This window comes from Triticum urartu, chromosome 7 (genome assembly GCF_003073215.2).
Source record: "Triticum urartu cultivar G1812 chromosome 7, Tu2.1, whole genome shotgun sequence".
In the NCBI taxonomy this organism is placed as follows: Eukaryota; Viridiplantae; Streptophyta; class Magnoliopsida; order Poales; family Poaceae; genus Triticum; species Triticum urartu.
In genome coordinates, this window is record NC_053028.1 from 532,797,677 (window position 1) to 532,811,862 (window position 14,186).

Here is a 14,186-nt window from a genome sequence, read left to right on the forward strand (position 1 = left end):
ATAAGCAATGAACACACAATTGTCCTATATAAAACCCTTCCTTCCACCGGAAACAACATTAGTTGTCAGATAATTTTTCCAGTTGTCAGATCATTTATAGATGGATGTCTTCAAGTTCAAGAGTTCAGGTAGCCAGCAGCAATGTCCAAACCATAGTTACACACTAACACTTGGGTGCATCTGATTCAGTAATTATTTCAGGAAGCCATTTAGGCTGTACCTGCTCTGAATGGAAGACAAGATGAATCACCTAGAGAACCAAATCTTCCTGCTACTACGATATACAACTATCTCCTACTTTACAAATGGAACAGAAAAAAAAATAACCAAAAAATCATCAAGATTTGACTGGAAACTACAGTCATCTAGATGACCGCTTCCATTGCTGGATCGCTTCATGCAAGGAATGGCTGGGAATTATGGTCAGACTCGGAAGAATGTGCTTCGTGATAGGGGAGATCTTGTGTTTCTTGAGCCAAGCTTCGATCGCCGTGCGCTCGTAGGTATGACCATCAGCAGCAACACAAGGATCGTCCATTACCTCCTGCATCGAAATTGTCTCTTAAGCTGAAGTGACAGTTGAACTGACACTATTTTATGTAGAGAATTTTACCTGCGATATAGGGCAGATGAAGTGGCTTGGCACAACTGTGTTTGGACTTTCAAACTTCTGGGAGCTGGTAAGCCTGCTTAGAATATTTTCGAGCTCTGGAAGCACCACTTGCTCGAGATCAGGCCTGTCCCTGCATCTTAGCGCCGTACAATGCAGCCCCAGTTTTGCCAGCATCTCCGCCTCAGCGATTGGCCAATCATTCAGAGACACGTCGAGAATATCGGGAAATGTGCCCTTTCGGACGGCCTCTTCTACACTAAGTATTAGCCCATGCGGACGCTTGCCAGTTAGCAGCTGGAGAATGATAACCCCCAGAGCGAAAAGATCTGATTTCGGACGAACTGTCCCAGTTAACTGATACTCAGGGTCCATGTAATACATTGTGCCGGCAATGACGGTGTCGTCTCTGTATTCTGTGAAACCATCTGGCGCAAGATCTGATATGAGCTTCGCAAAACCTACATCGCCTATTTTGCTTACATAGTTCTTGTCCAGCAAGATGTTTCCAGGCTTGAGATCACGGTGCACAATCGGCTCTGGCTTCGTTCCATGCAAGAATGCAAGCCCACGAGCTACCTCGAAAATAATTTGGAAGCGCAGAAACCAATGGAGTGGTTGGCGCCCTTCATTGTCGATAAGTTGATCTTCCAGACTTCCATTCTCCATGTATTCATATACAAGACATCCAATTTCAGGACAAAACCCAAGCAACAAAACCAGGTTGGGATGGTGAAGTCGGCTGAGAATCTCAACCTGCATCATGTGGAAAAAATCAAAGCATTTAATAAATACCCCATCAATAATAAAAATAATATTAAATCAAATTACGTTTACCCCCTGTTTATCTACTATCTATCTACTATCTACTATCTATCTACTACCACTATAAAAGCAGGAGAGGATGGAGAACCAAGTCATCCTATCCATCCAAACCTGCAATCTGATGGTCTACATCCCTTCAAAACACCAAACACGTTTTATGCTTTAATTACCCACCATGCCATTGGGTTACCATCCTTACAAACACGTCCCGTCCAAAAAAAATATTCCGAGTCCTCCCGCGACCACGCCCTCGGGCAGTTTGGCCACCGCCCACCTCTTCCCCCACATCCTCCCCGGCAGACCCCCACGTCCTCCCGCCCCGTTCCTCCCGCACCTGTTCGCCGCCCTTCGCCCCACCACCCCCTCCTACTGGAGCCGCCCCCCGCTGGATCCGCCCTTCGCCGCACCCCGTTGGAGCCGTCCCCTGCCGCGTTGGATCCGCCCTTCGCCGCCCCCCCCCCCCCCCCCCCCCCCCCCCCCGCTGGAGCCGCCGTCGGAGCTGCCCTTCGCCGCAGGCCGCCGCCGTGCCGCTCGCCGCTGTTCCTCTTCTGCTTCACGTGAGACTACTGGTGCACGGGCGGGAGGATTTCCCTAGCCCTGCCCCGTCCTCTCATCTCTCGATCTGATTGAAGCCACGGCCCGGGAATGGCAGCTGTCGGCCGTGGCCGACATGCGGAAGGCGCCCTCCATTGAGTGGCGGTGGGTGTCCGCGGGGAGGAGGAGGATGACAAGCTGGAGGCCCCGCGGCCGTCGGGGCGGCGGGAAGGGGCTGCAGCTTCGAGTTCGAGGACGAGGAGGACAACGTCGACTACGAGGACGAGGAGCAGCAGAAGGCCAGGAAACTCCTGTCACGCACGGCCACCGCCAAACTGCCTCGCGGCCACCCCCGTCCGCTGGTGGCGATCTTTGTGCCTCCAACCGATGGCGATGACCATGCCTTTTTCATGGTATGTATCACAGGCACCAAGAGATCCACATCTTTATTGTGCGATGAACGCAACTTATATGTGCATCTCTTTCTTTCTCTGATCTTCTCCCTCTCATAAGTAGTTCTATACTTCTTAAGTCTGAATGACGTTTCCTTGTGGTAGGAGCAGACGATATTGGATCTGAGTTCGTGAAGGAGGAGCAAATGGATATTTGGATTTGTGTTGCTCCTTATTAATATATGTACAAACGTGTTTTCTTCAGGTTATTACGGTTAACAGTGATGATCTAATCTTAGAAGATTTAAGTTCATGAAGGATAATAAAATTGGCGGCGTACCTGTAGCAGAAGGTCCTAAAAGGAAACTTTTGGTAGTGTGAGCATAGGGATATTTGTTACGTCTTGAAGTTCATGAAGGCTTACTCTTACTGATTCAGGGGGCACCTGCATTATTCGGTATTTTGGTACAACTTAAGTATAGGATATGCACCTTCCATTTGTCTATGCATAATTTTTCTGCTCATGCATGGTGCATACTTTTGACTTACATATGATGTATTCAGCGATGTCATTGGTGACTCATGTGAAGTTGCTGTTTTTGATTCAGGTGCAATGACACCGTGGCAGCCATGGAGAATATATGCATGAAGCCGTGAGCAGTAAGCAGCTTAGCTATTTATTATTGTTGGCCTTTTAAGTTTGATAGTATTGCTGGATTACCTGCATATTAGATGATGAATAGCTTGAGAAAAGCAAACCTTATCAGTTCTAAAATGTGCTGTTTTTTAGCATAACTAATCGTCGTGTGCTTATACCAATTATACACTGCTAGATAGACATGCATAAGTATGCAGGTTGACGCATAAGTCATTTTACAGTATGATGATGGTGACAATCAACTAAGCTTCAACAACTTATAACTGCATGGCGAGTGGTCGAATGCATGCCTCCCCACACCTCTGTCGATCCTTTTTTTTCTGGTATAAACAGAATCTCATTGTGCCATCTCACATTGCCAATATATGCCCAGCACCTCAAAGTAGTATTATAGCCTCTATCACTCAAATAACCTGATACAATTTGTCTCCTATCATTTCAAATGTGATTGCCTTCTATTCCGCATTATTTAAAGTTGTTGCCGAAACCTTCCCTCATCATATGAGCTGCTAGCCCGCGCGCACTAGCTAATTTTTGTTCACCCTTTCTTCCCTATAATCTTTCTCTCTGCTTTTACTTCGCGGTCCTGTAGCTGTATATTAGGATGATATGCTGAGCACATATAAGATCGTCACAAGCAAGATAGCTGGACTATGGAGTGCCTAGGGCAGTGGTAATTCATAAATTGCATGATGTTTAATGGGAAGCATTTGAGAGTACCAATGTCCAGTAGTAAGATCTGATTTTATAGGTGATCAAGCCAATATAAGTGTACGTGCATCCCCTTTTAGTACAGATTTATAAAAAATATGATATATGCTATGATATTTTCCAGAACAGTTGGCCCTTGATCTTGAGGCACTCATGTGTATTGCTTTTCTTCCTAGAGAAATACATGTCTATTGATTATTATTGGAATTGGTTTGAAGAAACAGAGTATGATCTTCTTTCACAAGTAGTGATCATAAAACAACAGGGAGAGGCGTTTTAGCTCCCGGAGGGTGTTTCAGCGGTGTGCTCGAGGACGAGCGTTGACAGCGCGGGTGTCCTATTTCCAGCGGCGCAGACATGGCGATGGATTTCTCCATCTCTCCGGTAGACAGGTCAGAAATCCCCTTCTTGGAAAAGAAATCTTCTTCCATTTACTATCCAGCATCAGAGAGATCTTAGAGCTTTAGTTCAACGCGTGCAAGTTGCCCATCTTCCTGGATGAGGCGGCTAGCGCGGTGGCCCTAATGGATTTGATTGGTGGCGAAGAGGAATCCGCCAATGGATCTTGTGGGGCTGTTGTCGCCGGATTTGCGCACGACTCATCTGGGCAGTTCGTACGTGGTGTTGTGTGCAGCAAGGAGAGGACTGTAGCTACCGGTGGTGCCGCCATGTCCGGTTTCAGTGAGAGCGAGGGTGACAACGCAGATGCAATTGACCAAGCCGACGACCAAAGCACATATTGATGAACACCAAGAGGCTGTGATTTAAGATCGAACTGAATGTGGTGATGGAGGGTCTGCTCAATCTACTACTTGCAAGGTGGATCCGCAAGCCCCTGGGTGGACTTAGAGGTAATAGGCATTTACTTATAAGAGGTAAATGGTGTGTAGCAAAGTTGCGATGATGTCTTGGTTATTGTAGTTTCATATGATCCCCTGAGGCATTGTCGGAGTAGCTCAGCTTTTTTGTTTTGGTTGCGTGGACTATGAGAAAGTAAATAGAACTGGAAATGTTGTGATGGATATGAGTGTTGTAGTTGTACTGCCATGTGTTAGATCTTGCATTTCCCCTGAATTAGTTTCTTGTTACAAAAAAAACTAGACAGATGTACAAAAAATGATTGGTATTTCATATATAAGAATTTTGCTTCATGTTGTTGCAGAGTAAGAGTCGGGAATCAGCCAACGGATAGAGCCCCATGCCCAGAAAGATTAGACGCGCTGGAGGAGACAATTCGAGGGCATGCAGATAAATTGGGGGACCATGTAGTTGAGCCTGCTATTGGCTTAACATTCAACTCCTTGGGTGAAGCATATGATTTTTGCAACCTTTATTCGTGGGAGCATGGTTTTGGTATCAGGTAAGACATGCCATTTTGCTTGTTTTTCGTGGTAAACACATCTATGGCAAGTGCACACATAGTTTTCAATGTTTCAGTAAAGAGTCATCCATCGGGCATGAAGCAGTAGAACCATTGACTGAAGATTCCTTAGTTTACACACGATGTCTGACGAAGTGTGTCACTGCTCATGGAATTTTCAGAGTTAGAGTAAGAGGTCATCGATCCAACAGAGTTAGAATATTGATCATTTAAAATTAGATTGTAGGTCATGGACAGTGTGTGAACATGTATGCTAATTGCCGACTAAATTTTCGGAGTAAAATATGACGTAGATTAGAAACACACGATTTCGTCATGTCATTGCAGAGCTTGATTAAGTTTATACAGTACATTTTATGGAGTATGCTAACTCTCCGCTGCACTGAAATTACAGGACACCCTGTCCCAGCGGACTCGGCACACTCTCCGCTCCGTTGAAATTACAGGACACCCTGTCCCAGCAGGCTCGACACTCTCCGCTCCGCTGAAATTACAGGACCGGACACTATGTCTGGGAAGAATTTGTGCACTGGAGCAAATGATTTAGGGGTATACAGATTAGTTGGGTGAGCACGGTGCTATTGGGCTAACACTAGACCCTATGTAAGAAACCTATGGTTTTTACAATCTTTATTCATGGAAGCATGGTTTCACCATTAGATATTATGGGAAAAGTAGGCTTAATGTCAGGAAGACAAAATGTATAAAGGAAGTTTTCTGCGGATGGTTGGGAGAGGAGAGTGGTGCAGCAGTGGTGGCAGGAGGAAGAAGATTGCTCCATCCATCAGTTGGCCGAGCTCCGGCGTCCTCGCGTCAGGCTTGGCTTAGAGTGCTGACAATGAAGCATTCTACATGGTATGCATCCAGATCCGCTTCATCTGCTAGACGCTAAATCGAGTCAATGGACCAATTGGCTAGAATTAGAAATTAACTGTGTGTATTTTGTGTTTGCGCCTCCGTGTATTTTGCTGGACGCTTAGTGTGTTCATCGCTGGGAGGAACTATCTCTAAATTAGTTGTTATTATTGCAGTGTAGTAGCCAACGTGCGTGTGGACTAATGTTTAATTATGTGAGATTACCCCAAAATGCCTGATGCTGTCAAGCTGCAAAATGCACCTTCGTAGATAGACTGAGAACCTGACAACCAACGTTTTTCCAGCATTTTATTTACCCAAGTGATGTCTTTCCGACTTTTTTTCCTGTGTCGGTGACAAATCTTGCCATGTGTTGGTTGTGCGTGTAAAAAATAAAACCTCTACTGATGGACTCCTGTTGTGAAATTTTAGAAGACGCCTGATACATTTTAGGGGGCTCATGCGTAAAACTTGTACTTGGCCTATCTGTATGTGACATCTACCAGTTTGAATTAAAAAATCGTTAATCATGGGACGTAAGGTGTCGATGGAGGTGGTGGGGGCAGCTAGAGTACCACGGGCGGCTCCGTTTGTCCCAATGTCTGCACCAGCGATGGCGTCCGGGAGGCAGCGTGCATTGAGTGATACTGTTGGGTGGGCATCATGTACTGTTTTTATATTAGAAATACGAACCGAATACCAAGCCATGCTCAAATCATGAGGCACCTGTGTGGTCTAGATTGCAGGAGCATCTGGACCCGAGAGCCGAATTGCATTTCTGGTTCTAACTTTTCTCTAAATCGAAAGAATAAGACACGTTTTAGTGTGTTTGTTCATTCATTTTAGTCCATATGTAGTTCATATTGATATATTCAAAACATCTTATATTGGTGAATGGAGGGAGTATTATTTACACCTTTCATGCGATTTAATTTTTCTTTCACCCAAACAAATACTATTTTTTGATGAAACAGATGCAGATGAAAAACTATGTAGAACCAAACAACTGTATTAATAATCATAATTATGTGATGGAGTTAAGACGTGTGTTGCACGTGCAAGCTTACTAGTGGGTATTAACAACACGGTAAAAATGTTATGAGATTTACAAGGAGACACGAAAACTACAAGTAGTGCCTTAATGTCTAGCCAAGGTAAGAGATTAGTTAGATATTATTATATGACAACAACAACAACAACAACAACAACAACAACAACAAAGCCTTTAGTCCCAAACAAGTTGGGATAGGCTAGAGATGAAATCCATAAGATCTCGCAATCAACTCATGGCTAGATATTATTATATGAGATTAAAAGAAATATAAATCAGAGTACCTCTTTAAAGAACTCATCAATCTTGCCACGGGAATCTTGCTGGATAACCTTGACAGCTACTTCAGTGTGATCAAGGGTGCACCTGTATACAATCCCATAGCCTCCCTCACCGATCTTTTTTGCATCAGAGAAGTTCTCGGTGGCGAGCTCTATTTCATGTCTCGAGTAGCGCCTGCAACTTTTGCCTCTCGACAGAAGAGCATCCAGAACCTTTGCCTTCTCGGTAGTCGCCATGTTGGTTACAGTTTCAGCATTGTGCTTGGAATAAGCCTCACGAGTGAATGCCTCTTTCACCATCTCAGCTTCTTCAATAGCTCTGAAATGTTTGTTTTTCTCCGGTGCAGCTTTCTGTTTGAAAAAGTCCTCCCACTGTAGTGCATCTTGCACTTTCTGCAAATCTTCACTACACCCATTAGAAAGCACCTGGATCTGAAACATCATAATGTAATGGATAAGGACTGAGTAAAACCTTCCCTGGAATGGAAAATGACCAAATGCAAAGCGTAGTGTATGCATAGTAGCAACTAACTTAGGGGGTTAGTATCAACCTTCTAAGTAGGAGATGTGGCAAATGTGAATAAAATGTCACTCGATGAAGCACACGGATCGTCCAGAGTATCACTTAGTTATTGATTAGCATTACCAAATACTCCCTCCGTCCCAAAATAAGTGTCTTAACCTTAGTACAACTTTTTCTTGGTACAAAGTAACTAAGATATACAACAACCATCACAAGAGTTTAACCTTGGTTTGGAATGAGATATTTGCAGGTTTATCATATATCACTAACCTTTTTCTTAGCATGGACGTGATTTTCACAAGCCTCGACATACATCATCGGTTTATCCTGCAACTCCTTCCTCTGTTTTGCTACTTCATCTATACGTTGAGACTGTAAATCATGACAGCAACAAAAATCAGGCAACCTCAAAAATACATGCCAGCTCACAATTACCGGTATTAATGTCAGAAAATCTGGAAGCCAACATCAATCATAGTAATCGGAGACAGCTCTGACCTCTTCAGTAGAACTTAAGGAGACATAAGGAAATTCCTTCAACTGGCCAATAGCGTCAAAATCTGTGTCCCCTGTTCGCCCTGGTGTCTTTCGACATAAGCTTCCAAACAGACGTCTTCTGTGACTTTCTGAACTTTTAGCAGCACTCGTAGAATTGCTAAGAGAACTGCGGGCTTGAGAGCACGAGTCAGAACTAGTAACTCCAGAAGATTTTGGTGTGTTGACATCAGGAAGGTCGTGCAGTGATTGTTTGTCTTGCAACTGGCTCATCAGTTGCAGGGCAAATGCTCTATGACTAACTGACTGGATCTTTGAGCAAGTATTTGAGTCTGTAAAAACGCATGTGTTTAAGAACAGAATGCCATTCCATTGGTAAAAATGAACAGATTGAGACGTAACGAAGAAAGAGAAATAGAGCAAAACATACTGTCTGTTTGAGCCTGATACGCAAGTTTTATAGTTAATCTGTGCCGGGACACGATAAATACATTGCAAGAACATGGCATGGCTTTTAAGACAGTATTGGGCAAATCTTGGAGCCATAATATCCTGAAAAGATAACAGTGCTAGCATTTATAACATATTTGAGATTTGGCACAGCTTGCTTAAAACTGAACGTGCTAAAAAAACTCCATACATAAACAGAGATGCTCAAGTGTTGGTAATGCATCTGAAGTTGATAAAATGATAATTTATGGAACCAAGAAATATGTACTAACTTTGATTCAGCCCTGAAATAATAATATACTAATGTAGTTATGGAACTGCATCCAGGAATTCTATAGATTCAGGAAACACCGCGCACAGATGGCAGGTATGACCTTTAAATGGAGGAGTCTAGAGAGTAATAAGCCCTTTTATAAATATTTCATGAGAGCAGAGGTAGATAATGAGAATGTACGTATGTGCTATCATTTTGAGCTACTCTCAACCTTGTAAAAGAGAATAATTAAGGAAGGACCTTTCAGTTAGCTAGAATCTTCCTAAGAGATGAGACCATTAGGACTAAATAGGGCACAAAATTGAAACATAAAACAAAACCAGATGCATATGCTGACAATCAAGCAGGTGCATAACAGGGACCAATCAGCATGAACAGGACTGTCGTTGCTGCTACAAATCTTACCAACACACACTTTGCAAACTATCCTACAGTATTTTCTTCCAAATCTCTATAAACAGAAACTAATTTTGTATGTACGTGGATCAGTGGATGCATCTATCCACCTTTCTGATGCCAAATGTGTAACATGAGATAGTGAGGCAAGTCACCATCCGCAAAAGGGACTCGCCCCTTTCTGCTCCCTGCACTAACTTACATTTCTGGTTCCTCTTTTGGGGAAAAGCGGGGCAAGTAACAGCAACCATCCAGATTCGTTGGGTTCTCAAAAGCGAAACTCCGGCCTTTTCTGAAGTCGAAAATACAGCATATACCTTCGGAACCAGCTCAAGGTTGCGGATCCGAGCACCAGGGTGCGGACGCCGGACTCCGCCGCGTACCTGGCCAGCGCCTCCGCCACGCTGTGCCCCTCCAGAACCACCGTCTCCACCTGCACGCGCGCACGCTCGAATTCAGACACGGGCAGATCGATGGATCAGAACGACTGAGATTGCTAGCTCGAGGCTGCGCCGAGAAGGGGAGACGGTCGAGGACTGACGGTTTTGCTGCCGAAGAGGCGGCGGAAGGGGAGGAAGACGTCCTGCGCGCGCGCCCTCCGGTCCTGCGAGAACATCTCCACCACCCCCGCCGCCATCCTCTCCACCGGCACCTGCTCCCCCGCTGGACCGCGCGGCCACAACAAGAAGGACCTCAGCTCCCGCCGTCGACGTCACGAACCGAACCGAACCGAGGGGGAGAGGGGCGGCGAGATCAGCTTACTGGGGGTGGGGACGAAGGCGAGGGGCGGGATGACGTGGACGAGCGCGACGCGGCCGGGCGCGGCGGCGGCCCACCTGGCGGCCCGGCGGCTGGCGCGGCCGTCCCCGCGCACGGCCACCGCCACCGCCACCGCCAGGGGGTCACCCGAGGAGGCCATGCCGCGCGGCAGCCGGCGGCGGCGATGATTAACTAACCTCCTTCCTTCTTCAAGAGCGACGCCGGCGCGGGGGGGAGAAGGAGGATGGCCCGAGCCCGTTGGCGGCAGCGGCGGCGGCTGCGGAGTCAACCAACTAATCAAGTCAGCAACAACCACTCGCAGCGCTGGAACCTCCCTCCTCTGAGACCGATGAGAGGTGAGAGCACGGGGTGACTTGGCTTCGGTTGGACGGTGCCAAATGGAAATGATTTGAAAATCAAAGCTGGGCTGCGTTCCATGGCTCGGATGCGTTGGCGCGACGACGAGGCAACCTGCGCGACCGCGACGTGGAGGTGGGACCCGCCCGCATGCTTACTCCACCCCAAGAAGGATATTCTGTATTTATGTTGTGTACTGTACTCTAGTCTACCAGTACAGTACTAGGTTGTTGTCCTGTCTCCATTTATGTACCGAGTTTATAGTCCGTTTTTCTTTTGCGACCAAGAAAAAATCAAACTTCAAACCGAATGCGAGGAGGCATCCTGGATGCCACGGCCCGCTCTTATTTGTATACTCCCTCTGCCCCCGCGCAAATGGATGTATCTAAAATTAAAAGTATGTCTAAATACATCCATTTCTCCGACAAGTAATTCCGGACAAAGGGTATCTCATAGTGATTGTTGTCGAAGTAGTTCCGGGGACCTGTTTAGTGCCGTTGGATGAATTTGTAATAGCTCGTTTGAGAAATGGACATCAAGCTATATCGCGAATACGCATGACATGAGGGAAGGTATGATCATGGAACCCGGAGCAGAGAGAGAAGGGATGCTCGGCCCGAAAGAAGAATGACACAACTAAACCCACCAAGCCTATAACTAGAGAGACATGCCAAACCAGCATGACTTCAAACATCCCCAAATCCAACACCGAGGACACCGCGAGCACGCAAGATAGCGCCTTCAGGAAGGGGAACGACGTCGTGACGCCGCCGCCATCCGATCCAAAGAACCGGACGTGGGGTTTCCCCCAATGCTCGAAGAGGGGCACGGAAAAAGACCATGGCAACGCCTCTAAGAAGGGATACGACACCCGTGAGTGCCGCCGCTGCCAGCATCGGCAAGCCGAGCAAGGATTTCTCCTGGCCTGAGTCCGCGCAATCCCATAGCCGCCAGATCAAGATCCAGAGATGAAGAAGTCAGCTTGCCGGACGATGGCCACCATAGAAGGGGGTGGGGCTACACCTGCCGCCGTCGAGAATACGCGAGCTTTGGATCCGACATGGCGTGTAGGTGGACGGGGTCGGGAAGGCAGCGGGGTAGAGAGCCAACACAGAGGGTCAGGTGGTGACCGCCGCCGCCGACAGGCCAATAACCGGAAGGGAACGCGGTGCCGAGCCGTCGAAGGCGGAGCCGCCAGAGCATCGGCGAGCCAAAGCTGGAGGGGACGCAACAAATGGGACGCCGGGGATGCAACCACGCCAGTAGAGACGCCGGCAAGCCACGAACACCGGAGAACGCAGGTCCGTGGCCGCCGGGGCCGGAGCGGTGCTGACAAGGATCCACCGCAAACCTTCGACCTTCTGCCAAAATAGACCACCTTGACCAAACACACATAAGTCGTCACCACCGCTCGGAGAAGGCACCATCAGAGACGAAGGGAAACCAACGCTAGGGCAGGACCAAGCCGCCGCCACCTCCACCCAAATGGCCTCCCACACCACCACCATAGCAACACGCAGAGAGGAGATGTTTTGCCGGGGGAGGACAAGAGGCAACCGGGGGAGGAGCACCACAGCTGTAGCCATGCCGCTGCGCCGGGCCGGCATGACATGACACGCGGCAGTTGGAGCAGGGGTGTGCCCACGGAGCGCCGCAACGGATCTGAGGAGGGGTGGAGGGGGGCGCTCCGGCATGAGGGGGGGGCGAAGCCGCCCCGCCGTTGCCATCCCCGGACGCGGCGCGACCTCGCTAGCCGGGCCTCCGGCAGCGGCGTTGCCGGGGGGGCCAGGAGTCCCGCCCCCACCGCCGCCCACCGCATCGCCGTTGCCGGAGGGCCGGCCGGCGAAGCTGCGCCGCGCCCGGGGATGGTGGCGGCGGGGCGGTCTCCTCGTTCCCCCTCGCGCCGGAGCCCCTCTCCCCATGAATCGACGCCGCCGGGTCCGCTCGTCCCCTCGTCGCCTGCGTGTGGCGAAATGGACATCAAGCTATAGTGGCATCATATATTCACATGAGTATGGGGCATTTGTAGCTAGGTAATAGATCATGCCTACAAGTTTAAATAATAAATACAAAAAAATCATGTCGAGGGCAGTAGAAAGACCTACATGTCAAATCTAGGAAGAATGATATTTGTGCCATGCAAATTAAAGACGTGTTTTACACCAAGTTACCTTAAACTGGTATATCAAGCAGTAACTTAATCTATGACTACCCGCAAAAAAATTAATCTATGATTTTCCTCCGGCTTGCGAATGATAATATTTTTTATTTATTTCTCAATCCATGCGGAAGGGCTGTATCTGAATGAATAGATGGAAACGAAGGGAAGGAAACACCATGCAAAGTCTGGGTACAAACGACCTCCATCCTCCAAAACAACTCAAACAAAAACATCGACCTAGAACTAACTACTAATACTACTAACAACTAGAACTAGGGATGAAAACCGAGTGAAAACTTTCTGCTTTTCCGGCAAAAAATGGAAACGAAGCGAAAATATGAAAATGAAAGTGCATAGAATTTTATTTTTATGTGGAATTGGAAACAGAAATGGAATGATGTTTCCTGATGGAACAATCACAAAAATAGAACCTTTCATTTTTGTGAATATAAAATTTTCCGTTCTAATAAGCCTATGGCTACTTTATAGCCCAACCATCAAACATCAAACAATTAAATAATGGTCCATGTGTGGCCCAACTTCTATTACCATGCAAGAAGCTAGCTCTGATTGTAACCACAATGGAGGCTGGACCTAAAACTCCCCTTCGCGGGGTTTTGCTTGTAAGAGGGTGACCTGATACACTGGGTTTTGCTTATATATGGAGCTTGTCCTTCTGATTACCATAAATGTGTTTGTTTGCCACAGTTGAAAAAATAGGCATAAATCCATATCTTATGATATAGCCATCATAATATTTTGTAGTCATGTTAACAATTGATTAAATATGTTGGTTTGCTTGTGCTTTTCCCTTTCGTTCAAGGTTTTTTTTATGTTTGAAGGAACACCTACTTCGGTTACCATTTTCGCATCGTATTCGCTCCATGTTCATTTCCGGTAGTATATAATTTTCATATTCATTTTTGGCATTACTGTATTAGTTTTTGCTTCTGAAAAAATTGAAAACAAATGTGTGGTCTTCAACTTATCTATAATTTTTTATTATTCCATGCTATTATATTATCTATTTTGGATGTTAATTGGCTTATTTATACATTTTTATATTATTTTTGGGACTAACCTACTAACCCAAGGCCCAGTGTAAATTGTTGTTTTTTTTGCCTATTTCAGTGTTTCGCAGAAAAGGAACATCAAACGGAATCCAAATGGAATAAAACCTTCGGGAGCGTTATTTTTGGAACAAATGTGATCTAGGGGACTTGGAGTGGACGTCAAGAAACCAACGAGGAGGCCACGAGGCAGGGGGGTGCGCCTACCCCCCTGGGCGCACCCTCCACCCTCGTGGGCCCCTTGTGGCTCCACTAACATACTTCTTCCTCCTATATATATATATATATATCCATATACCCCGAAAATATCCGGGAGCACCACGAAACCCTATTTCCACCGCCGCAACCTTCTGTACCCGAGAGATCCCATCTTGGGGCCTTTTTCGAAGCTCCGCCGGAGGGG

At 46.8% G+C, this 14,186-nt stretch overlaps 1 protein-coding gene and 2 long non-coding RNA genes across 3 annotated transcripts; 2 read left to right on the plus strand and 1 right to left on the minus strand.

Annotated features, from left to right (window-relative positions):
- Nucleotides 1-62: 62 nt before the first annotated feature.
- Nucleotides 63-10,576, minus strand: LOC125522989 (U-box domain-containing protein 34-like). Its single transcript, XM_048688028.1, has 9 exons — nt 10,199-10,576; nt 9,978-10,099; nt 9,754-9,869; nt 8,747-8,868; nt 8,320-8,648; nt 8,092-8,193; nt 7,302-7,730; nt 614-1,366; nt 63-544 (listed from the first exon to the last, which is right to left on the minus strand). Exons 1-9 carry the CDS (start codon nt 10,353-10,355, stop codon nt 362-364), a joined length of 2,313 nt encoding a protein of 770 aa, XP_048543985.1. The 5' UTR covers nt 10,356-10,576; the 3' UTR covers nt 63-361.
- LOC125522992 lies at nt 1,904-4,122 on the plus strand. Its single transcript, XR_007290077.1, has 3 exons — nt 1,904-2,382; nt 2,527-2,626; nt 2,970-4,122. It is a non-coding gene; the product is annotated as an uncharacterized LOC125522992 (long non-coding RNA).
- On the plus strand, nt 4,212-6,154 carry LOC125522991. The gene is made up of 2 exons (XR_007290076.1): nt 4,212-4,581; nt 4,893-6,154. It is a non-coding gene; the product is annotated as an uncharacterized LOC125522991 (long non-coding RNA).
- Nucleotides 10,577-14,186: the final 3,610 nt, after the last annotated feature.

Bases quoted from the DNA above. Each gene is read 5' to 3' on its own strand.
- LOC125522989 (XM_048688028.1), bottom strand. From the start codon at position 10,355: ATGGCCTCCTCGGGTGACCCCCTGGCGGTGGCGGTGGCGGTGGCCGTG. The intron at 8,194-8,319 runs GTCAGAGCTGTC...CATGATTTACAG, and splicing joins CCTTAAGTTCTACTGAAGAG to TCTCAACGTATAGATGAAGT. The intron at 7,731-8,091 runs GTTAGTGATATA...ATGATGTTTCAG, and splicing joins ACGTCCATGCTAAGAAAAAG to ATCCAGGTGCTTTCTAATGG.